General features: G+C 35.7%; 1 protein-coding gene across 8 annotated transcripts; it reads left to right on the top strand.

The window, feature by feature from the left end:
• The first annotated feature begins 1,949 nt into the window (after positions 1–1,949).
• On the top strand, positions 1,950–26,092 carry sytl2a (synaptotagmin-like 2a). 8 transcript variants are annotated; one of them, XM_051121171.1, is made up of 19 exons: positions 1,950–2,220; positions 4,276–4,536; positions 5,900–6,051; positions 6,577–6,697; positions 9,967–10,021; positions 10,119–10,212; positions 12,163–12,669; positions 14,474–16,576; positions 18,008–18,112; positions 18,384–18,437; positions 18,923–19,017; positions 19,189–19,305; positions 19,472–19,641; positions 19,731–19,833; positions 19,905–20,066; positions 22,414–22,510; positions 24,041–24,140; positions 24,231–24,436; positions 25,658–26,092. In XM_051121171.1, exons 2-19 carry the CDS (start codon positions 4,436–4,438, stop codon positions 25,801–25,803), a joined length of 4,488 nt encoding a protein of 1,495 aa, XP_050977128.1. In that variant the 5' UTR covers positions 1,950–2,220; positions 4,276–4,435; the 3' UTR covers positions 25,804–26,092. The 8 variants fall into 8 exon arrangements, with proteins under 8 accessions (XP_050977128.1, XP_050977122.1, XP_050977121.1 ...); XM_051121165.1 differs by having other exon boundaries at positions 14,474–15,898; positions 18,968–19,017; positions 25,658–26,089; XM_051121164.1 differs by having other exon boundaries at positions 14,474–15,898; positions 25,658–26,088.
• The last annotated feature ends 171 nt before the right edge of the window (positions 26,093–26,263 follow it).

Genomic DNA, 26,263 nt, shown 5'->3' with positions numbered 1-26,263 from the left:
ACGGAAACTAACCGCCGCCGTCAAGTCGTTCAGCAGGGGGCGCCAAAAAGCGTCACTTTAAAAGGGTTATAAAAGTTTATAGAACAGATCAACAAATACAAAAGAAATTGATTTGCATTTAAGACAGTTGTATAGTGGTAATGTTTAAGGTAAATAATATATTGGCGAGCTTAATGTTCAACATTCGGATTACCTCAGGTCAAGCATATTAGCCTACCTTATTTAATTTTTCTTAAATAATTTTATACATTTTATTCTGAACGGTTATGCTTTTACCAGGTAAGGCTTTTAATGTTTTTGTTTTTCTTTTCTTTCCTTTTATGCATTTACTTGATCCAAATAAGCAAAAGCGGTAATATTGTGAAATATTTTTACTATTTAAAATAACTGCTTTCTATTTTAATATATTTTAAAATGTAATTTATTCCTGTGATCAAAGCTACATTTTCAGCATCATGACTCCAGTCTTTAGTGTGACATGATCCTTCAGAAATCATTCTAATATGATGATTTGCTGTTCAAGAAACATTTATTATTAACTTTTTAACCGTTCTCTGTCCCCTCAGTGGGACACCTAAATTTACTTCACCGTATTACAAATAAATCCTAATCTAATCATGACAAACTATATATTGTTGGAAACATACAATATATTGTAAGACTCCTAAATAGATATTTTACCATATTTTTGTGTTACAAATTATGTAGAAAAAGTAACAGATTAATATATGTCAAGAGTGCACCTTAAAAAAACATCATAACAGGAGTTTTGACCTTTGTCTTGCCTTTTTCCCTATCCCGCTTTAGAAGAAATCATATATCGGTTGAAAACTTAAAATCTCAAAATTCATCTTTTGAAAGCCATTTTAAAATCAGACATATTACAAGATGTTTTCATTCATGAATTATAAAAATTTAAGTTTGGATAGTGCATTTTAACGTACGTGTAAAAAAATGGGAGTGACAGTTAAAGGGTTAATTATTTTATAATCTATATTTAAAACAGTTGAGTACATTTTTTCACGATTCTTTGATGAATAGATCGAAAGATCGGAATTTATCTGAAATAAAAACGCTTTTGTAACAGTCAGTATTGGAGTTGAAGTTAGATTTTGAAGTCAAAATTCTACTCAGCTGTTTTCAACATAATAATAATAATATTATTAATAATAGTAATAGTAATAATAATAATTAGTGCGGTCAAACGATTACTAAAAGTTTTTGTTTCCATAATATATGTGTGTGTACAGTGTATATTTATTATGTATATATAAATACACACACATGCATGGATATATTTAAGAAAATCGTTATATTTATATATTAAATATATTTATCTATAATATTAATTATATGAATAAAAAGGTATACATTTAAATGCAGGTAAATATTTTCAGAATATATACTGTGTGTATTTTGTATAAAAATATATTTTGTTTTTATATATATATATATATATATATATATATATAATTTTTTTATAATTTTTAATCTTTATTTATTTGCCATATGCTTATAACAATACTTCAGAATATTAGAAAATATTCTCAATATTTTACATTCTGATATTCTCGTGTATAATTACCATTAGGCTCATACACAGCTTTAAGGCGTATGTGCTGAAGTTCAGGGAGTTCTGATGAAATAAACCTACTCACGTTCCTTAAACACTGATTCACAGGGAGTGGAGAGACCGATTGAAGACTGTAGGCAGTGACGCTATAGATGATGTCTAATTTTTTCATACATGCATTTAATAGGTGCCTCATTAAAGGATGCACAGGATGTTTAGTGGTGTCATCAGAAGGACACTTAATGACATAATGATGTATACGCCACGTGCGTGTGACAGAATGAAAAGTTAATGAGAATGACAGAGCGTGACCACGCCTTTATGAACGCGCATAGTGGATGTGTGTCAAAACTAAGTGAACCTCCTACCTAGACAGCATTTCTGGATTGCGTTCAGAGCTCACCACAAGTTAACCAACGGCATTTTTAGCTTTTACCAACTAGTAGTTTTTCACACACAGTTTGTGTGCAGTTCTTAGAGTGGAGGAGCCCACACACACCCACTGGAAAACACACGCCTCACTTTAAAGCTGGAGATTTAAATATTTTGTTTCACATCAGCAACTGATAGCATATGGATTATTACAGTCCTCTGGTGTTTCAGATGTTACAGTGACGGTATAGCAGCCACACAAGCAAGATTTCCAGGTAAACTTTCGCTTGCCAGCTGTTTTATTTAATCTTAATAGTTACTGTTTTTATCTTTTAAGACTTGACTTTGCGTAACAGTTTCCTTGTAGTGAGTTGGAGGTTTTGCTGCATGCTGTGACAGGGATGGGTTCTGTTTCAACAGGCGCTCATTTCATTATGTTGTTTTCATGTCTGGATTTTTGTGTTTATATCTCTGGAGCCACTGCGAATTTTTCCTCATTTCTCCTCATTTCCTGCTTCCTTAATCTGTTAATTCTTGTAAAGCTATTTAGGAAAGAATGCGGAGTATTTATTTACAATCTGATCAAACAGTGATTAGTTCTAGAGGACTGATTTTGGAGGACTCTGTCTGAAAGACAGAATCAGTTTATTCCATTATATTCCACAGAAAACTACTAAAACATTCCATTTTGAAAACATAAATGAAGCATTGCTTTGGTTTAAGATAGGTTACTCTCAAAAAGCAACAAACAAACACTAAAATGTTAATCTTTTGATAAGGTAGCATGTTGTAAGCTGAATTATGTCATATTTAGCTGTAATTTGATAATGCTGGTTTGGCACACCATTTACAGTATCTAGGATTTTATAAAATCTTACTTAAGTCTTACTCTTAGTCACTGATGCTTAAAACCCTGAAAAACGGGTTGTAACACACAATTATACTGCACATTTGTAATAAGTGAACCTAAACCAGGTGGCAACCCTTTGTTATGGTACATGCCTTAAAGGTATGTGAAATAGGCAAATGGTTAACATGTATTATTCATGTTTACTGTGTCTGTGTCTGAGACTAGTTCTTCTCCGTTTTGGTAATGATGTATCACTTGGAAAGTTCTGATTTATGGATCCCGCCTCAGGTGATAACCATCACACCGATGTTGTCATGACATGCCTTTCTCAAAACCACTGGACACTTAAATGCTTTATTTTGTACTGAGAGAATTCATTTAGCAGTGTTTTTTTAGATTAGAAATTTAGATAAAGTATGCTTTTAAAAAATACTGTTAGTAAAGAATCTACAGAATCTGTTCATGGAAAAATCTGATATGAATTTGTGTGTGCATTGTGTGTGTAAACCATGTAGAGGCGTTTTTCACAGAAATGACTCAGACAAGAAAATGACTCGGGAACAGGTTTCCAAAATAGGAAAGGAACAACAAACTTCCGTTCTGGCTGGAATGTATCATAGCTTTATCTAGAAACCCAGATATGCCCATGCAAGACATTGGTAGTGTGGTTGGAACGTACTGCTGTTCATTTTACCTTGCTGTTTACTTTTGTGCATTTAACATTAAATGTAACCTGATTGCACAGAATTATGCAAGCCAAATTATTCTGACTGGACAGAAATGTGATACATTGTCATGGTAAAATACGCAAAGGACTTAATAAATAAAATACATTTTGTTTATTTTAGCTTTTTGTAGACTATTTATAAGAGATTTTAAATACAAAAAAGTTACTGGCACAATGCGACGAGAAGGAATTTGTCTCTTATTATTGTACAAAGGTTTTTTTTGTCATTTATTCAATTTATTATATTACCTTATCCGGACATGTGGAATTCTGCCAGTGGTCATTCCATCCAAAAATATCATAATTCCAGTTCTTTGAATGGTTTAGACATGTTCCAGTTTTATTTTCATGTGTTCCTAAACTGTTTTTTAGAAATGCAGACTGTTCAAATTGATACCATTTGTGTGCTGCCACCTAATTTGAGTTAAGTGTAATTTGATTTAGGAATAAAAGAGTCTTTGACTGTGCTCTTTGCTCTGAGAAGCAGCCAGTACCCGTAACCTCTGATAGTCATCTGACAATGCCATGTCACATGTCCAGTGCTAAGAACGTACTGTATGGACCGGAGCTGATATGGAGAAACAATATGTCATTTCAGATGTTTAGGGAAGCGTAGATGATGCTTCAAGCTCACGGATTCATTGGGAACAATTAGGATCATGTGATGGTCAGAAGAATGCTCAGGAAAGACATAGATCTTTGTAAGCCAAGCTTATGGTTTTTAAATTTGTTGAAACTCTTTCTGTGTTTCAGGTGCAGGTGCTTCTCTGACGTTCTCCATGATGTGATGGAGTGACTGATAAAGCATCAGCCTTCAAGTTGCCCACAGTGATGCTCTTGACACCTTCGGTGAACCAGTCAGAGGCGAACTGAGACTCATCTGTTAGCATCACTTACCCTGAAGCCATTCATCATGATTGACCTGAGCTATCTGACAGAGGAAGAGCAAGAGATGATCCTGGCAGTGCTGAAGAGAGATGCAGAGCTTAAGAAGTTGGAAGAACAAAGGATCAAGTGAGTTTAGCAGAAAGGCTTCTTGGTGAATTAATAAAATAAATCTGCCCTAACCATGTATAATCAGGCGTAACTAGTTAATAAAGCGATAATCCACTTATTACTCAACCTAATGAGCCATTCACACAGAATGCATTTTTTCATTTCACGTTTACACTTTTCCATTGTTTTTGTATGTAAACAGATGGATGTCTTAAACTATTGGTGAACACTAGCATCCAAATAACACTGCAAACCATTTATGCAATAAAAACAGAGACATTTTTCAAAATATCTTCTTTTATGTTCCATAGAATGTCAGACAGGTTTAGAAGAACAAAAGGATGAAAAAATTGTGACAGAATTTTCATTTTTGGGTGAACTATCCCTATAAACTAATGCACTTGGGCCCCTTGCTATTGCTATCTTACGTAATTATACTTCTTTATTTGTCTTCTCCTTTTTGTATTTGTTTACTGAATTGGTTGAATTAACCCTGAAATGGTTTAAATCTCTCTGTGTGTGTATATATATGACCATATTATTGTGCATAGTTGGGATAGTAAACTACATAAGCTTAAACAAAATCATAAAGCCATTCATACCATCAAACTGTTCAATATTTTGCCATACATTGATCTGTCACAAATGCAAACATAAAAAGATTGCATGACATGCTGTTATCCTTAACATGAACAAATGTCTGAAAAGAAAATGATAAAAGATATGACCCAGGCTACATTAAATATGGGTTACAGGTTTGAGGTTGTGTTATTTGCCAATTGGTGTCCAAATTGAGTGAAATTGAGGTTTATGCATCATCTGAAAGCTGAATAAATAAGCTTTCAATGATGTATGGTTTGTTAGGATAGGACAATATTTGGTCGAGATACAACTATTCGAAAATCTGGAATCTGAGGATGCCAAAAAATCGAAATACTGAGAAAATCGCCTTTAAAGTTGTCCAAATTAAGTTTTTACCAATGCATATTACTAATCAAAAATTAAGTTTTGATATATGCAAGGTAGGAAATTTAAAAAATATCTTAATGGAACATTATCTTTATTTGATATCCTAATGATTTTTGGCATAAAAGAAAAATTGATCATTTTGACCCATATAATGTAGTTTTGGCTACTGCTACAAATATACCCATGCTACTTAAGACTGGTTTTGTGGTCCAGGGTCACATACCTGGGTCCTGAAAAAACAAAACAAAACCAGTTTCAGTTCTCACAGTTAAACAGTCTTGACTAACGGTTTAGTTTAGACAGTGTCTGGAAATTTTCCAATGTGGATGTCACTGCTTAAGCTCAGTCTGTAATGCTGGAACATCAGGATGTTTTTGTTCTATGACCATTTATATATTCGTTGTTCTTTTAGGCAGCTTCGTAAGAATGAGCGTGACAGAAGCAGGCTGAAGTACTTGACTGGGGAGTGGTTTTATGAGACAAAGAATCACAGACACAGAGACAGGATCCATGGCTCCGACATCATCAGAGAGTCCATGAGACAGAAGAAACCCGTGACGTTATGTGAGTGTTGCCAGCGAACAGAATCAGACAGAGAATGGTCTCTGTTTATATCTCTCATGATTTCCATTGCATGTGCCCCATCACTTCAAAAGTTTTTGAACAGTACGATTTTTAATGTTTTTTAAAGTCTCTTCTGCTCTTCTCAAAATACAGCAAAAACAGTAAAAATTTAAAATATTTTTACTATTTAAAATAACTGTTTTCTATTTAAATATATTTATTCCTGTGATTTCAAAGCTGAATTTTTAGCATCATTACATTAGCATTGAAAATTTAGCTTTGATCAAAGGAATAAATTACACTATAAAATATATTCAAATAGAAAACAGTTATTTTAAATAGCAAAAATATTTCAAAATGTTACTAATTGTGCTGCACTTTGGATCAAATAAATGCAGGCTTGATGAGCAGAAGAGACTTCTTTAAAAAAAACATTAAAAATCTTACTGTTCAAAAACATTTGACTGGTAGTGTACTTGTGACTGTAAATACATGTTTAAGCATTACAAATATCTCTTATTATAGTGGAGCTCACGCAAAGATGGTCTGAGAAACCCAGTATTTATGGTGAGAAGAAAGATGTGTACATCCCTCCAGAGCTTTTAGGACTCATTGAGGAGCCGTCCACAGAATCACACAATGAGAGGTGAGCTTATGGTGTTAAGTACATTTATGATTCAAACATTCTAATAAAGCGTTTCATCTTATTGAAACGTGGCGCACCACATGCTGGAATATTATTGATTTTTCTTGCCTTTGTCATACCTGTGATGTGAAATCTTGTAGAATGTAGTGTGATTACATTATTTTATGTAATTAGGTATTCTGGTTATTATGATACCTGGTACAAAAATGTTAAATGTTGCATAATTAGATGGGTGCACATCTTTTTCATGCCATAGGCAAGATAAGACAGAACCAAAGAAAGACAAAACACTTTGTAACAACTATTAGGTCTTCATATAAACACGTTTATTGGTACAGATTTTTTGGCACACATATTTTTATTTTTATACAGGTGCATCTAATAAAAATTAGAATGTCATGAAAAAGTTCATTTATTTCAGTAATTCAACTCAAATTGTGAAACTTGTGTATTAAATAAATTCAATGCACACAGACTGAAGTAGTTTAAGTCTTTGGTTCTTTGTGATGATTTTGGCTCACATTTAACAAAAACCTACCAATTCACAACAAAACACACATCTCAACAAATTAGAATATGGTGACATGCCAATCAGCTAATCAACTCAAAACACCTGCAATGGTTTCCTGAGCCTTAAAAATAGGCTCTCAGTTTGGTTCACTAGGCTACACAATCATGGGGAAGACTGCTGATCTGACAGCTGTCCAGAAGACAATCATTGACACCCTTCACAAGGAGGGTAAGCCACAAACATTCATTGCCTAAAAAGCTGGCTGTTCACAGAGTGCTGTATCCAAGCATGTTAACAGAAAGTTGAGTGGAAGGAAAAAGTGTGGAAGAAAAAGCTGCAGTACCAACCGAGAGAACCACAGCCTTGAGAGGCTTGTCAAGCAAAATCGATTCAAGAATTTGGGTGAACTTCACAAGGAGTGGACTAAGGCTGGGGTCAAGGCATCAAGAGCCACCACACACAGACGTGTCAAGGAATTTGGCTACAGTTGTATCCTATTGTACTGTCGTATTCCTATTGTTAAGCCACTCCTGAACCACACACAATGTCAGAGGTGTCTTTCCTGGGCTAAGGAGAAGAAGAAATGGACTGTTGCCCAGTGGTCCAAAGTCCTCTTTTCAGATGAGAGCAAGTTTTGTATTTCATTTGGAAACCAAGGTCCTAGAGTCTGGAGGAACGGTGGAGAAGCTCAAAGCCGAATTTGCTTGAAGTCTAGTGTTAAGTTTCCACAGTCTGTGATAATTTGGGGTACAATGTCATCTGCTGGTGTTGGTCCACTGTGTTTTTTGAAAACCAAAGTCACTGCACCCGTTTACCAAGACATTTTAGAGCACTTTATGCTTTCTTCTGCTGACCAGGTTTTTAAAGATGCTGATTTCATTTCCCAGATTTTGATTTGGGACCTGCCCACACTGCCAAAAGCACCAAAAGTTGGTTAAATGACCATGGTGTTGGTGTGTCTGGCCAGCAAACACACCAGACCTGAACCCCATAGAGAATCTATGGGGTATTGTCAAGAGGAAAATGAGAAACAAGAGACCAAAAAATGCAGATGAGCTGTCAAAGAAACCTGGGCTTCCATACCACCTCAGCAGTGCCACAGACTGATCACCTCCATGCCACACCGAATTGAGGCAGTAATTAAAGCAAAAGGAGCCCCTACCAAGTATTGAGTACATATATAGTAAGTGAACATACTTTCCAGAAGGCCAACAATTCACTAAAAATACTAAAAATTGGTCTTATGAAGTATTCTAATTTGTTGAGATAGTGAATTGGTGGTTTTTGTTTTTTGTGAGCCAAAATCATCACAATTAAAAGAACCAAAGACTTAAACTACTTCAGTCTGTGTGCACTGAATTAATTTAATACACAAGTTTCACAATTTGAGTTGAATTACTGAAATAAATGAACTTTTCCACGACATTCTAATTTATTGAAATGCACCTGTATATATATATATATATATATATATATATATCAGAAGGTTGCACTAGACTTTAACATTGTCCGTCATTTTGACAGACAGGGTCGTAAAAATTATGTCATAATCTATTATCGCCCGTCATTTTAATTTTCATATTTTAATTATAACACATTTAGTTGCTTTTATTTTGTTCACATTTTCATTTGTAATCATGAACCTACAGGACGTCAGTGCAGTATTTAAAAACAACAGTAGTACGTCATGGCTGGGTAAACCAAAAAAAGAAAAAACGATTTCTCGATTTCAATAGATTCTCATTTTGGTGAACCAATATCAATATTGATCTTTTGGTCTATGCTCTTTTCAGCTACATAGTGCGCCTTCCTTCCAATAAATAGCAATTGGCTAAGCTTTGTGTTACTTTTGATATGAAACAAAGTCTGAGATTTCAAATTCTGTCCATTAGGAAATTCAAGCAATAAATACCGTTTTGGTGCTCTTTAACAGGGGTGGGAATTACAGCTACAATTTACAATAGATCACCCTCAGAATCACTATATATATATTTTCCATGTAAAATAATCAGAAATGCCTTGAACACAAATCAATAATGGTAGTAAAAAGTAGCAATAAAAAGTTGTTAAACTCAAAATTGCATTTCTGTTATCAGTACCAAGCTTATGCCATTGTTATACTTGATTAAAGAAAATTTCGGCGGCTCTGCCTTTTCAACATACCAACGCTGCATCCGGCCATTAGCCTGGCTGGACTGATTATGTTGTCATCAACAGCCTTAATTTTGTGGACACTAACTTTAAAGCTCTTATATCCCAGCTCCTGTAGAACAATGTGAAAGGAAACGTTATCTGTTTACCAGTTTATGCATACTTGTTTGTGAAATGTTCGTAAATTTGGCAGAGATTCAGGAGTGAACCTGTATTTTAGGTCTAACATAATCTGTAGGGCAAACTTTTCCAGTGTGTGCTATGTTTTCCCAGACACTAGTGAGGGGAATCTGGAGCCAGTAAGCTGCTTCAAGGGTCAGATTTCACGTGCTGCTGTTTTTCCCTCTGTCTGACACCATGTAATGGCATTATACTGTCACATCGCAGCATGAAAACTTAGTGCTTGCTGAATCTTGTGACTTTCCAGGGACTTCAGGACCAGGATCATAAAGATGTATTGATGACTGAATATATTGATTGCATAATGTGGAACTGTTTGCAATGCTCAATGCACAAAGCTTTCAGCAGCCTGTTGGTTTTTATCATGTGGGTGAATCTTTTATATCTTTTTTATATTAATCTATATGATCATATCGCCTCTATACAGGGTGGATGATGAGTTGCCAGAAGGCCAGCGGGAAAGGCAGAGACCTCAAATCAAGGTACGCTACACAAAATCCAGTTACTAAGATAATTTCTGCTGAATTTCAAGTTTTTTTCATTATGCATTTTAATGATTCCATTACATTTATTGTGCAGCCAAGGCAGAATCCATTCAATAATTTGCGATTGCAAAGAGATGAAGCCAGACTTATCAATGGGGTAAAGGAGGCTGACAAAACACCTGCTGAGGGTGAGAATTATCTGCTCAATTTATCCTCAAATTGATTTTTTTAAATGGTGGCAGGGATTATGGTACGAAGTATATGGTGATTCAGACTATTCACAAAAAAAAGTTATAGTATTTCATAATGATATTGTATTGTGTCGATTATCTAATAAAATAAATCACTGTATATGTAATTCACAACTAATCAGTTTACTGCAATGTTATTTTTGTATTATTTATGTAGTATTATAAGTATTTATGGTAACACTCTACAATAAGGTGTCATTTGTTAACATTACTTAATGTTTTAACTAACATGAATGAACATTGAACAGTCCATTTATTACACTATTTATTGTTTTTGTTAATGTTAGTTAATACAGTCGTTCATTGTTATGTTCACAGTGCATTAAGTAATGTTAACAAACACAACTTGTGATTTTAATAATAAATTCTGATATTTACATTAAGATTAATAAATTGATTAATAATGAACCTTATTGTAAAGTGTTTTTATATTTAAAACAATTAAAAATTTAAATGTTAGTATTTTTATTTGCTTTAGTTTTATTAGTTTGTTTATATATCAATGTAGTTTTTATTTTTTATATATTACAGTTTTTTTTACATTTCGGTTTTAGTCATTTTAGTAATTAAACTTTAATTCAGTTAATTGCAGTTGAGTTTTAGAAGTTTTTCATCTAATGATTATATTTTATTTCAGTTTTATTTGAATTACTTAAAATGATTTGTAATAGTTTAAGTTAACAATAACAACACTGATTTACAGTTTTTAGTTTTTACTGTAGCATTTTCCATTAAAACTACAGCTAGATACCAGCTCTCAGCTTTTGACAGATGATCCCTGTGACATAGGTCATTACCACAGATTTAACATTTGTGTGATGATTTTGATACGGTTCAATCCAGTAATAGATGAGGTAACAGATTTGTTGTGTTGTTAATGGAGTGGATGTTCTGAAGAGCAAAGGGTCAGAACATATTTCTTGCAAGAACAGTAAGTTTGTTTGACTGATCCCCATTGAAAACAGCATGTTTAACTCTTCTGGGCTGTGGTGTTGGCTTGACATGATCTGTGCTCTGGACCTAATAACTGAATGCTCTCTGCATGCATATCTGTTAAACCATATTTTGGTATAATGCAATACTAAATTTTCATTATATGTTGGCAACAAAATATAATGTAAACACTCAATAATCATTAGCACAAGTACAACAATAGAGTAGTTTTATATATTTCCAAGATTTAACTCTACTCTGTGTAATTAGTGCAGAATAGCTAAGATGTAGTATTATGATTGGCATTGACATGTAATGTGTGACATTTAGTGTTACAGTAGTACAATACAGTAGTACAATACATGTGGAAAAAGTGTCATTCCTTGTATTAGTCTGGCATTTCCCCAGAAAGTTGAACCTGTTGTAGTGGTCTGAGTAACAGGGTTTTATGGAGCTGCCAAACTTTAAGAAGATTACACAGAGAAATATGTCGTTCTAAGTAGTTAAGCCGCCACGCATGACCAGTCTGTACCTCAGACATAGATGGTACATTTTTGATGGGCTTTTATTGTGTAGTAAGGCTAGTATTATTGGTATGAGTGCAAAGGTCAATATAAAAGTTGTGAATATTTGAATAGGCCACAAATACATACACCGTAAAAGTAAAAATGTGACTAACTATAGGCCAAGTCTTGATATGATATCAATATACCAGTATCATCCATGACCAGAAGACGTACCGTCATATTCTTAGGTTGCTTGCCAGCTTTTATCCAGTGCATTCCATCTCATTGCTATACCATTTTAATTCCGTCACTTAACAGAACCTGTACAGCTGTTACAATAACAGAACTGCAAAATGAATTCATCATAAAACATGAATTCACATTTTTGTGCATGTATGTGTCTGCTCCTTTTACTACTTCATTACCCAACTATTTGGTTATTTTTCAGAACCTTTCCTTCCAGCTGAAAACCAAACACTCCATCACACTACTCTAAACACAGACAACACTGACACCCAAATAGTCACACAATGCAAACCTGTGCCAAAAAAAAGATTGCTGCTGTATTCCTGCAAGAACTCTTCCGTGGACACTGCCGGCAGTGACAATGACGTTAAACAGGTCGTGACCCCTGCTCCCAGAAGCATCCTGAAGCACAACATCTCCAGCCTTAGATCTACTGACTCCTTGCATATGCACATTCCTACCAGTGACGACAGCAGCAGCAGCAGCACTCAGTCTTCAGCTACGGTCAGCCCAACCAGTCCTGAAACTCCCACCATCCCTTCTCTTTCCCTCTGCTCGGTGCACTCTGCATCAGGGTGCTTAGATAGGAAACATGTCCGTTTCTCATCTGTCGTTGGGCTTATAGAGAGAGTGCAAGGAGAACACAGTGTACTGGAAGAAGACTGGAGTCCACTGTCGGAACAGGATAGAAGCGATTTCACAGAAAACGGTAACATGGTTATAACCACGAGAAGTACTTAAAAGGATAGTTCACCCAAGAACTGAACATTCTTTTACGCACTGTCATGATGTTTCAAACATGTATTCGACTTTCTTTCTTCTGAGAAAACCATAGTAAGATGCTTTGAACTTTACTCACCCCCATGTGATCCAAGATGTCTTTCTGTCTTTAGTCATGAAGAAACTATGGTTTTTGAGGAAAATATTCCAGGATTTTTCTCCATACAGTGGCCAGTGGGTTGAAGGTCCAAATTGCAGTTTCAACACAGCTCCAAAGTGCTCTACACAATCTCAGCTTAGGAACAAGAGTCTTATCTAGTGAAACGATTGTTCATTTTGTAAAGAAAATAAAAATGTATATACTTTTTAACCACAAATGCCCAACCTCACGCATTCCGTATTCATGTTGGAAAGGCCGCGTGTAACATAGGTGGAAGTGTTTACAAAGCGAACACGCAAAGAAGGTCAAACGCCCTTTACAAAAAAAAGGTAAAACAACGATGTTGGGTGATTTTGAAGTTGGAGGTGAATTCGAGATGGAGTTTTTCGCCTTTTATAACTGAAATACACAGATGAAGAACCAACCGTACGTGACCTTTCCAACATGGCTACGTAATGCATGTTGCTAGACAAGACACTTATACCTCAGCTGGGATAATGTAGAGCCCCTTGAATCTGCGTTAAAACTGTAATTTGAACCTTCAACCCACTGGCTTCCATTGAAGTCCACTATATGGAGAAAAATCCTGGCATGTTTTCCTCAAATACCTTAAAGTCCACTTACAGAACAACAATTTACAGATAATGTACTCAGCCCCTTGACATCCCAGATGTTCATGTCTTTTCTTGTCTTTTTTCATGTCTGCATTTTGGAAGTTCAAACTCGGGGCACCATATCTGTCCATTATATGGAGAAAAATCCTGAAATGTTTTCCTCAAAAAACAAAATTTCTTTACGACTGAAAAAAGAAAGACATGAACATCTTGGATGACAAGAGGGTGAGTACATTATCTGTAAATTGTTGTTCTGGAAGTGGACTTCTCCTTTAATTTCTGAAGACAGTGACTGAAGACAGAAAGACATAAACATCTTAGATCACTTGGGGATGAGTAAATTATCAGGAAATTTTAATCAGTGAACTTTGACATTCCTTGTATGAAAAAAACTTGAAGACATTCTTCCACCGAAGAAAAAGAAACAGGTTTGGAATGACGTGAGTCAACAAATGATGACCAGTTTGGTTGAACTATTCAATTAAAGCAGGGAATCAGCATAGTGGTCTCAGACTTACACACAGCAGTCTGGAGACCCCTAAAAATCATAAGTGCCCCATGTGGTGAGCGCTGAGCCTGTAGACAGGTCGAGGGAAGGACAGGTAGATAGGTTTTTCAACCAGAGAGTGGGAAATGCCTTTTAATAAGATTCTCTGAACCTTAACAATATAATCCGAGAAATGTGTTTGAGATAATCAGCCAAAAAAATCTATCAACTTGTAATTCAGCAGTTTACATTCTAACATCAATAAACCCTCATACTAACTGCATGTGTGTGCATACCATATACATACAGGTGAATGCTCATGTGTATGTTGATTAATCCTCAAATGGTGATTAGTAAATAAGCACTGCAAGAAATGACTACTATCTGGGTGTTTACTGCAATTTTAATATGTAATATCATTGTCTGGATTATTGTAGTATTGATTTTGGAAGTCATTATTCTATCTCAAAGTATTCTCTGCCACTTGCATGCAAAAATTAAACTTACAAACTTGTGATTGTCTTCACCACAGGTCATCATGAGGTTTACGGTGAGCCTCAGTCCTCACAGGTGTCCAACTTCCACGGCTCTACTGAATTAACAGGTAAGGCCACTGGGTTAAGTGCAGAGGGCCAGACTGATAAGGTTACAGTGGAAGAGGGTCGTTCATTTTCTAAGGTACTTGAATGGTTTGGGAGAGGTTCTCGAGATGGAAAGCTGAAAGAGTCGCCAGTTAACAAAGAGATGAATGAAGAGGAACCAAAAGATCATGAAAGCCCAGAAGCAAAGTCAGAAGATTCAGTGCCTCAGCCAAAGACCAAGCCACCACCAAAATCACGTAGAGGGCTTTTTGCATTGTTTTCGAGAGCGGACATAAGTCCTGAAGTTCAGACATGTGAGAAAGAAGAGATAAGTCAAGATAAAACAGAAAATTCAGAATATAAAACATCTTACACTTTGAGGCGTGAAGATGAAAATATACTTCGTACAAACAGTGAGACTGCAGAAATACTGCGGGAAAACGAAACGAACAAACCAATATGTGAAGATCCTCTTCAAAGAGAGACGTTTGACCAAGATGAAATATCACCAGGAAGACTGGCCAGCCTGAAGTCATTCTGGGAAAGGGGAAACAAAGGACCTAAAATACTGAGCATCAAAAAAGAAGCCGAGGTAGAAGAAAGTGAGGCATCTCAAATACTGAGCATCAAAAAAGAAGCCAATGTAGAAGAAAGTGAGACATCTCAGCTTAATGAGAATGATCATAATGCTGTAGACAGAAGGTTGTCAGATTCAAGCATCAGCCCATCCAAACCCAAACCTGATGATCCAAATCCAACTGATGTAGAATCTACAACATGTGATATTTCTCTAGTCTCACCTAGAAGAACATCTAGTGGTGTTGAAATATCAGCCATATCCTCACATGAAGATGAGAAACCTTCTTGTTTGGAGAGTAATAAGGTCTCAGAAGTTTCAAGCAGTGAACTACAAACTCTCACGGTGGAAATGAATTCCAAATTGTCACCCGGTTCACTGCTGAAACACGAAGATAGTTCTCTGGGCAATGAGCTACAGGAAGAGTCAATCTCCATGGACATATCTGACTTGAAGAAGGAAATCTCCACATTCAAAATGTCTCTAGGCCAACAGGAGGATAAAGTCTTGATTAATGATCTCAAGTCATTTTGGGAGAAAGAAAAAAGTGGTCTTAGAGTAATTGTAGGTTCACCAGCGTGTACAGCTAACGTTAAAGATCCATCTCCAGAGTCATCTCCAAAATGTTCTTCAGTAGGACTTTCTGAACCTCAGTTTGACTTCAGGTCAAACAGCCCAAGTTCCCCAGAGAGAATGACTTTCAAAGAGGCTGGTTTGACTCAAAAAGAGAAGATAGAACAGACTGAGGAAAAACAAAGTCCAAATACAGTGCCATTGCAAGACCTTCAAGATGTCAAAGGTAGGGTACCTTACATCACCCAGAATGTTTCTGATTTCAAACAGTCAATTACAGAGATACACTCAAAGCTACGTCCACCACCATCTCCCCTCAGAAGTCTCCCTGCAAAAGGTCAACATGATAAGCCACAGTCCGCTGACATTTACCACCTAAAAGACCAAGATCAATCCAGAACACCCAGCCCATTAATGCAGTCTAAAGTACCTCGTAGAGATTCATATCCAAACAAAGAATCCAGGAAGGACGGTTCTCCATTAAGAACCTTTGCGATAGATATCAGTCCCGCCAACAAGAGTCCATGCACCATAAGGGTTAAACCAGGGCAAACCAAGCTATGTACCTCTCCTGAACACCACAGGAAGACTTCGGATGGAGGTAGTGATGTAAGACCCATCATGCCCAATGAACGAAAGCTGTCAGCAGACTCCCTGACCCGGTTTTATATTCCCCTGAGTTTACACAATTACCTAGGTGTACCTGAACAGGCAGTCTTAGATGAGAGAGAACAAAAGGTTAATGTGAAGGCAGGTGAAACTTTTGAACAGGTGAACCAAGGCAGAATGAGCAATGAGAGCTCCCCTTCTCGACACTCCCTGCCTGAATCAGAGGAGATCACCTTTGACTCCTCCGGGAGCTCTACACCTGAAGCCTGGTCAATCTCACACGCCAGTTCATACTGTGAGCTCAACTCTCCATTTTGGATCAGTCTAGTTTCAGTAGAATAGGCCTTGATTGGTTCTGTGATTTTTGTGGAAGCAGGGTTTATGGCCTTAAAACTAGTGCTTAGTGTGACCTAAGAAACATGTCCTACTGGATTCTTCACACAGTTAAGTTGTTCTACATTGTAGACATGATAGTTCTACGGGTTTATGACTATTTAAGCCCTGCCTCTACATGTTTTGATAATAATCTAATTCATCAATCAGAACATTTTTCTTTGAAATCATGAACGTTTTTTTTTAAATTCCTGGTAAGTTTCATGTTATAACATGGAGTTTGAAATATTGTTCACAGTTGATGAACATAAGTACCTCTGGGACGGATAAATCAACTTACAATCATTAGAGTCTTTATTATATAATTTTAATTTCTTAAAATGATTTTTTATATTTTTATATTTTAAATGTATAACTATTTTTTTTTATCATTTAATTGATTTATGTATTTTTTCATGGAATTCACTGAAGTAATTTTTTGGTTGCCCTTACATTATTTTTAAATTACACTACCAGTCAAAAGTTTTTGAACAGTAAGATTTTTAATGTTTTTTTGTCTCTTCTGCTCACCAAGCCTGCATTTATTTGATCCAAAGTACTGCAAAAACAGTAAAACTTTGAAATATTTTTACTATTTAAAATAACTATTTTCTATTTGAATATATTTTAAAATGTAATTTATTCCTGTGATTTCACAGCAGAATTTTTAGAATCATTACTCCACATGAACCCACAGAAATCATTGTAATATTCTGATTTGCTGCTCAAAAACATATATTATGATGTTGAAAACAGCTAAATAGTTTTTTCAGGTTTCTTTGATGAATAAAAAGTTCTGAAGAACAGCATTTATCTGAAATAGAAATCTTTTGTAACATTATAAATGTCTTTATCATGACTTTTGATTAATTTAAAGCAACCTCAATATTCAAATATTTTCAATTATTTATTATCAAAAAATTTATTTAAAAAATAATATATATATATATATATATATAGGATCATGTGACACTGAAGACTGGAGTAATGATGCTGAATATTTAGCTTTGATCACTGGAATAAATTCCATTTTAAAATGTATTCAAACAGAAAGTAGTTATTTTAAATAATAAAAATATTTCACAATATTACTGCTGTTTTCTGTATTTTGTATTAAATAAATGCAGGCTTGATTAGCAGTTTTTACTTTCAAAATCTTACTGTTCAAAAAACTTTTGACTGGTAGTGTACATCATAATTACACACACATTTCAAATCCTTTGAAATCAGAAAGCTAATGGGTGGAAATACCACTTTAAATCAGATTTTCAGTACTAATATTTGTATATAATGCTTCAGTAGACATTTGCTTTTGTATGGTTTCCTAATTACTTCTTTATATGGGCTGTGACAGGGGACAGTGAGGATGACAGCCCTGTCAAAGCTGCCTTGGAACGGGCCAATGCCAGACCCATCTCTATTTCCAAGAGTCTAGAGGACCTGGCATCCTCACCGTCACGTAAGTTTACTGTAACTTTCTTGCCCTATGTTTTGTTGAGTATCATGTCTTTTACAAACCTGTTGCAGTTCTGAAGGAGTGACAGTCTCTTTTGCCCTCTGCTGGACATTTGTTTATAATCCCAATGTCTAGTGTAATCAAAATATAGTATACACAAGTTTCTCAAACATTTTTATGCTATACTGTATTTTACTATGCTTTATATATGGTTTGTAAATAATTCATTTTTGTTTAAATCTTATTTAACAATACTTTGCCATCTGAAACAAAGAAGAGAGATGGAAGACTGACACAAGGAGTGACGTTGGGCTGAGTATGGAAAATGGTAAATATTTGTCTTTTAAAAAATATATATTAATAATAATAAAGTTCAAATTTTCTTTTAATGATTTTTAAACAATTTTGATATCAGCCTCTGCTATAGCATGTAAACTAATGTTCACAGAGTATTATGCATTTGCGTTATTACATCAAAAGCAGAAGATAAGCCCCTGACATTAAAAACATTAAACCTCCTATTCATAATCGACCCTTGGTCTTTCATGTATATTTCACTTCTTGAAAAGGCTAAGAGAATGCATTAACTGACACATGAAAATTTGATGAGCACATGGATTGATGGCAACGATTAAAGTGTTTTGCATTCCGTACCATCCAATTCATGAGATAGATGCAGTAACTGAATCAATTCTTTATATAAAATATAAAATGCGCTCCTCAAAATGAACAACTCTAAACACAAGCTCTTCAGAATTAGTAATTTCTAGTAGAAAATAACTCAAGGTTCATTCCATGTTGTCTTTGTCTAAGTGTCTGCAGTCACTTCCAACACCAAAATGTCCTTCTCCGATCCAGAACAGGTGAAGATGATGAGTTTGTCTGTGCCTGCATTCATGCAACAAGAGGTAAAATACAGACCAAAACCCTGAGCCTCTTAAATGCTAATGTTGAATAACATCCCCCATGTTGGATTAGTACAAAAATGTCTTAACTTATCACTGGCTGTAGCTAAACACCAATAAACTAACCTACATAAATGCTAACAATCTCCTGTTGTCTGTGCATGTGACTAATAGATGGATTGCAGAAACAGTGACTGTGCCTCAGTGAGCAGTTTCCGCACTGACACACCGAGAGCATGCAACACACCTTCTACTTTTAGCATTTGCTCTGAAGTGACCTCCATGTCCTCTGTATGTGACCCCTGTCTTTAACAACCCAATAATGCTGAATAGAACTAATTTTGCTCTAATATAATGCAAATGAACTATATATCAATCTATTTTTGTACACTTTGATAACATGCTATTATGAAAAGTTTTCTATATAGATCTGTGTCTTTGTGTGGGGTATGTATAGGTCACTGGCAGTGTAATGAGCATCTACAGTAGTGAGTTTGGTAATGTGGAGGTCAAAGGCACAATCCAGTTCGCCATTCACTATGTGCAAAAACTGGCAGAGTTTCACATCTTCGTCGCGCAGTGCAAGGACCTCGCCGTGGCGGATGTTAAGAGGAACCGATCTGATCCGTAAGTGAAATAATATTTCTCATCAGGAGAATGTAGTTTCTCTCAAGATGGATAAATAATAATAACTTTGTGCTTTGTTTAAACTTCAGGTATGTTAAATGTTACTTGTTACCTGACAAAGCAAAATATGGAAAGAAAAAAACATGTGTGAGGAAGAAGACTCTGGATCCAACTTATAACGAAATCCTACGGGTATGAGACTTCGAAACTTCTTGAGATGTTTTGATGTGATTTTGAAGATCATAGTTGTCTTTTCTGTGCAGTTTAAGATTCCAATGGAGACGTTGAAAACCCAGAAGCTGAACACCTCTGTATGGCACAATGATACGTTTGGGCGTAACATGTTTCTTGGAGAGGTTGAGCTTGATTTGGCTGAATGGGATTTCAGTAACACTCAGATGAATGAATATCTACTCAAAGGAAGGGTAAGATAACAATAGTTATGACTATTTGGTCAAAATAACCTGTTAGGACAGAAATCACTGATAATTTGCTCACCCATGTCATCCAAGATGTTCATGTCTTTCTTTCTTCAGTCAAAAAGAAATTAAGGTTTTTGAGGAAAACATTCCAGAGTTTTTCTCCATATAGTGGACTTCAGTAGGGATCAGTGGGTTGAAGGTCAAAATTGCAGTTTTAATGCAGCTTCAAAGGGCTCTACAGAATCCCATCTGAGGAATAAGGAGGAATAACTGAGGAATAAAAAACACTTTTTAGCCACAAATGCTCATCTTGCACTAGCTCACGTTAAAAGGTTACGTGTGACATACAGTGCCTTGCGAAAGTATTCAGACCCCTTCATTTTTTCTTCACATTTTATGTTGCGGCCTTATGTTAAACGGCTTTAAATTACTTTTTGTCACCACATCAATTCACACTTCATACACTATAATGACAAAGCAAAACAGATTTGTGACACCTTTGTGAATTCATTAAAAATAAAACACTGATAAAAGTACATTGCATAAGTATTCATACCCTTAACTCAGTATGTAGTTGAAACACCTTTACAGCCTCAAGTTTTTTTGGAGGGGGGTATGATGCGACAAGCTTTGCACATCAGCATTTGGCAATTATCTGCCATTCTTCTTCTCACCTCTTTATCTCTTAAGCTTTGTCAGCTTGGATGGGGGGAGACACACATTTTCAGGTTTCTCCTGAAATATTTGATTGTGTTCAAGCCAAGGCTCTGGCTGCGCCACTCAGGGACATTCACAGAGTTGTCTATAAGCCACTCTTGCTGTGTGCTGAGGGTCACTGTCCTGTTGGAAGGTGAACCTTCTCAATATTTTGCATTGAGCTTATCTACTCTGACCAGTTCCTCAGTCCCTGCCGCTGAAAAACAGCCCCACAGCAGTACATTACATTACATTATATAGAGCCTCCTCTATACATGATGCTTGGAATTGAGGTTCATCAGACCTGAGAATCTTGTTTCTCACAGTCTGAGGGTCTTTTAGGTGCTTTTTTTCAAATTCCAAGTGGGTTCTTTTGTGTCTTCACTGAGGAGAGGATTGAGTTTGGTCACACTGCCATAAAGACCAGATTGGTGGAGTGTTGCAGTGATGTTTGTCCTTCTGTAAGTTCCTTCCATTTGCATATATGACCATGGAGCTCAACTAGAATGACCATCACCTTCTTGGTCACCAGAACAACCAAGCCCCTTCTCCAGCAGTTGCTCAGTTTGGCCAGGAGGCCAGCTCTAGGAAGAGTCCTAGTTGTTCCAAGTTTCTTCCATTATGGATAATGGACCTCAAGGCTTGGTTTTTGCTCAAATATGCATTTTCAGCTGTTAGTCCTTTTTTTTGAAAGGTTTGTGCCTTTCCAAATCATACTAATTTAAATGAATCTGCCACAGTTTAAATCCACTCGAAGTGTAGTAATTTCTACAAGTGATATGAGTGCTCCTGAGCTGAATTTCAAATGTCCCAGAAAAGGGTATGAATACTTATGCAATGGAATCAGTTCAGTTTTTTTATTTCTAAAAAAATTACAAAGTTTAAAATTTACATGCCTGTTTTGTGCTTTATCATTATGGTGTATGGAGTGTAGATTGATGTGGAAAAAAAGTCATTTGAAGCAGTTTAACATAAGGCTGCAACATAACAAAATGTGAAAAAACAAAGGGGTATAAATACTTTCAAGGCACTGTAGGTGGAAGTACCAACCAAGTGTTTACAAAGCGAATGTGCAAGGTCAAACGCCCTTTACAATAAAAGGTAAGACAACAATGTTGGACAATTTTGAAGCTGGAGGAGAAAATGAGCACTTGTAATTAAAAAGTATGTACATTTTTTTTTAGGAAATGACCAATCATTTCACTAGATAAGACCCCATAGTTTTTAACTGGAATACTTCAGTCCTTTGAAACTGCATTGAAACTGCAATTTGGACCTTCAACACGTTGATCTCCAGTGGAATCCACAATATGGAGCAAAAATCATCAAACGTTTTTTTCCTCAAAAAACTATAATTTCTTTTCGACTGAAGAAAGAAAGACATGATCATCTTGGATGACACTGAGTAAATTATCAAGAAATTTTTATTCTGGAGATGAACTAATCCTTTAACTGGTGGTCCAATGATCAAATCTGTATTTAGATTAATGTTAGAATTTAATATCTAATCAACTGATCTGGACAGCAAAGTATATATTTCTTAAATGGTTTTCCTGAGAAATCTGTGAACAATACATCTAAAACCCTGTTTGTTACTAAAAGGTATTAGGTCATATTTGCTGGACTTCTACTAAAGTATGTCTTTATCATCCAGATTCAGGTTCCCACCAGCCCAAAACATTCTGTCTGCAGCGAGGGAATGAGTGCTGAGATTAAAGTCGCTCTCCGTTTTGTCCCACAGACTTCTCACAGTAAGTTGTTGACACTTTGTATTTGACTAACAGTGTTGGGGAGTAACTAGTTACATGTAACGGAATTACGTAATTTAATTACAAAATAAATGTAATTGTAATTAGTTACAGTTACTGAGAAAAAATATATAATTAAATTACAGTTACTTTTGAAAAAAGCCAGTGATTACAAAGGGGATTACATCTGAATTTTTTCACACACCCACCCCCACTTACAGATTTAATTAACTTCTTTTAAATTGCATTGACTGCTCTAAAATGAGACACCAGTGTTTCAGGAGTTCAGGACACAGAATAGGACACATGCTTATTAGATAACTGTTTTATTTCCTATTTGGGTTTATGCATAAACTTTATTTTTTAAGATGTTTTTCCAAGGCATTGTTAGATGCTAGTGTTTTCTGTCATAACTATGCAAACATTTGATTTCAAACCCAGTATCATAGCTATTAAACTATTTCTTGTTATGATGTTATTTATGTTATGATCTAATGACATATAGCGCAACTGCGCTCAAAGTGACCCGAGTTCGATCCCCGTCTCGAGGTCCTTTGCCGATCCCGCCCCCCCTCTCTCCTCCCAGCTCTTTTCTGTCATCTCTCTACTGTTCTATCACAATAAAAGGCATAAAGAGCCCCAAAAAAAAAAAATCTGAATTTGTGGTGGCTGTGCTTTAAATTAAATTATTACACAGCTCAGACTCTTTCGGGGCAACTTAAGTCAGTGCTATATGCTTGATAATTTTTCTTGGCGGAAGCTTTGCGTTTGGTTAGCTAATAAAATATTAAAGCTTAATTCAGTATTATGTGTACAGTTTCTTAATTCTGTCATCCTGGTATCGTGGACTTGTTCTGTTGTTTCATACAGATGCAGCTGCTGCCATTTGTTTTTTTTTTTTGTACATTGTAATGGATTATAAGAACTAACAAACTAGTACTACTACTTAATTATTTATGTGGTGAAATGTTGTGTAAGAAAACTGGTATGACTGCACTGTATCCCTAAAATGTCTAGTTTGAACTTGCTGTTTTCTAGCAACTGATTTCTTCATGGAAGCTTTGCGTTCAAATATTTAAACTCAGATCTAATAATTTTGACAGGAAACATCTAAATAATCTATCAAGCAGCTGTGTAATAAGTGAGATAATGTACATTCAGCCAGTTGCTATCGTAAAATAAAAATGTATATTATCCCTTATTTATTATAATCTTAATTCAAGTGATAAAGGATTTTGAAAATCTGACAGTAATCAGTGTTGAGTGCTACTGTAAGGTTAACTCTGCCTGGTTTAAAGGTTTCAAAATGATTAACATTTGAAAATATTAGAAAAGTAATCAAAAAGTAATTAAATGTAATAAGTTACATTACTTTAATAAAGTAATTGAAAAGTTACACTACTTATTACATTTTAAATCAAGTAACTTGTAATCTGTAACCTATTATTATTATTTCCAAAGTAACCTTCCCAACACTGTTGACTGAAACATTTTTGTAGCATCTTCCTTTCTGATAACTTGTTAATTCTGTAGGTCACAAGAGCAAGGGGAATGGTGAGGTGCAAATATGGGTGAAAGAATGCAAGAATCTGCCTATTACCAGAGGTGTTGCCATTGACCCCTTTGTCAAATGGTATTTATAGCTATTTTCTTGGATACATTTGTATATGTGTTGGATCATTTGATATGGGATCCTTATCACGTGTGAATTTTACCTTTTTAGCGCAGTCCTTCCAGATACCAGCCGGAAAAGCCGTCAGAAGACCAGAGTGTTGAAGAGGGCATCTGACCCAGTGTTTAACCACACCATGGTTTATGATGGCTTCAGGCAAGAGGATCTCAAAGAGGCCTGTGTGGAGCTTACAGTGTGGGATCATGACAGACTCAACAACCACTTCATTGGGGGAATTAGGCTGGGTCCTGGAACAGGTAGTTCAATTACAACCACACTTAAATGGATACCCCGGGTATTAAGACTTGTATGGCTTCATATAGTAAATTATGTCTCTTGCTGAAATTTGTAGTAGAAAACCCATGAAAGGTTTACATTATTTAAAAAATCCACATTGTTTTATACATATTTTAGACTATGGGCGGTGTCGTTATTTTGATTACGTAGAACGGTTGCACTTAGTGAGCTCCTGGCACTGAGCTACGCTATTTTTACCACAGCACAACTCGGAAAATAAAACACTGATACAATGACCACAGCTACTGAAAGAGCTTACAGGTGGAGATGGACGTAAGTGTAGGCTTAAACCAAAAGCCATACCATTGATTTTTCCCACAGATAGTCTAAACGCACCTGGATATCGAGTGAAATATGTACTGAGAAACTCCTTCAGTGGCTGGTATGTTTACATCCTGCCAGGATGGCATCTAGCGTTTGTCTCTGCCGTTTATAGTCTCTTTCAGTAGCTGTGGTCTACTAAAAGCCTTAAAGGCATCAGGACAAAAGTGGAAAGAACAAAAACGTGGGTCTTTAGGAAGTTTTATTCGTCCGCAGGCATCCATTATTTTCTCGTCTTCCCTACTGAGAAAAAAACTGGTCATCCACCCTGGTTTTAGCTGGTCAGCAGGCTGGTTTTAGAGAGGTTCTGGCCACTACCTTAGCTGGTCAGTCTGGGAGACCAGCTGGAACAACCAGCTAAAACTAGCCTGACCAGCCTAGCCAAGCTGGGACACCAGTTAAAACCAGCTAAGACCAGACCACCAACTTAGGCTGGTTTTAGCTGTTTTTGTCAGCAGGGTTCTTATCACTGGAAAGCAGCTAAGACTTACATTGGTTCTCGTTGCCCTCTTATTGAAAATTTCAACCAAGCGCCGCATCGCATCTGTATTTTATTTTCCAAGTTGTGTATTCTGAGTTGTGTTGTGCTAAAAGCAAATAGCAATAGATTCCAGTAGCTCACCAAGTGCAATTGCTCTACATAATTAAAATAATGGCGCCCCCATAGTCCAAAATATGTATAAAACAATACAGGTTTTTTAAAATAACGTAAATCTTTCGTGAGTTTTCTACTACATATTTTAGTAAGATACATCATTTACGTTATATTAAACCATACAAGTCTTAATACCCAGGGTTCCCTTCAACAAAATAGAAATGTAAAATTGTCACAACTGATTGTCAATATTATCTTATTGCAGGTAAAAGTTATGGCACTGAGGTGAACTGGATGGACTCTAATGTTGCCGAAGCAGCCCTGTGGGACAGAATGATGCAGTCTCCGAATGAATGGGTGGAAGATATACTACCTTTGAGAATGATGGTCATGGCAAGAATGTCTAGATAGTAAGAAACTGAGGGATGGTGACACTTTTGAACAAATACATAAACAATGAACATGAAGAATAAAGTACGTAGGAAGACAGTATATAATGTTACATATATAAGAACTAACTTGATGGTTTCTTGACTCTTTTTTGTTGAGGAAAACAAAGTGAATGAAACATATAATATGCCTGTTATTGTAAAGTATGTGGATTTAATGTCTTAAAATAAAAAAAAGCTTCAAAATATGTCAGTTTGCTCCTGCAAACAAGATCGTTTGTTAACTTATTGTCTTGAAAGAGTATCCTAAGACAGTAATTTTAATAAACTTTTAACTTTTATAAACTGTCATCACTTTTATATGTACAATTCTGAAAATTAAGTAATAAATAAAAGTAAATTATGTGTGCAATTAACTATAGACTTGACAGCAACCGATTCTGGAAAAAACACCCCCAATCGTTGCTCCTCCTCTATGAGAA

This window comes from Labeo rohita, chromosome 10 (assembly GCF_022985175.1).
Source record: "Labeo rohita strain BAU-BD-2019 chromosome 10, IGBB_LRoh.1.0, whole genome shotgun sequence".
Taxonomy (NCBI): Eukaryota; Metazoa; Chordata; class Actinopteri; order Cypriniformes; family Cyprinidae; genus Labeo; species Labeo rohita.
This window is presented reverse-complemented; position numbering and strand designations above follow the sequence as displayed.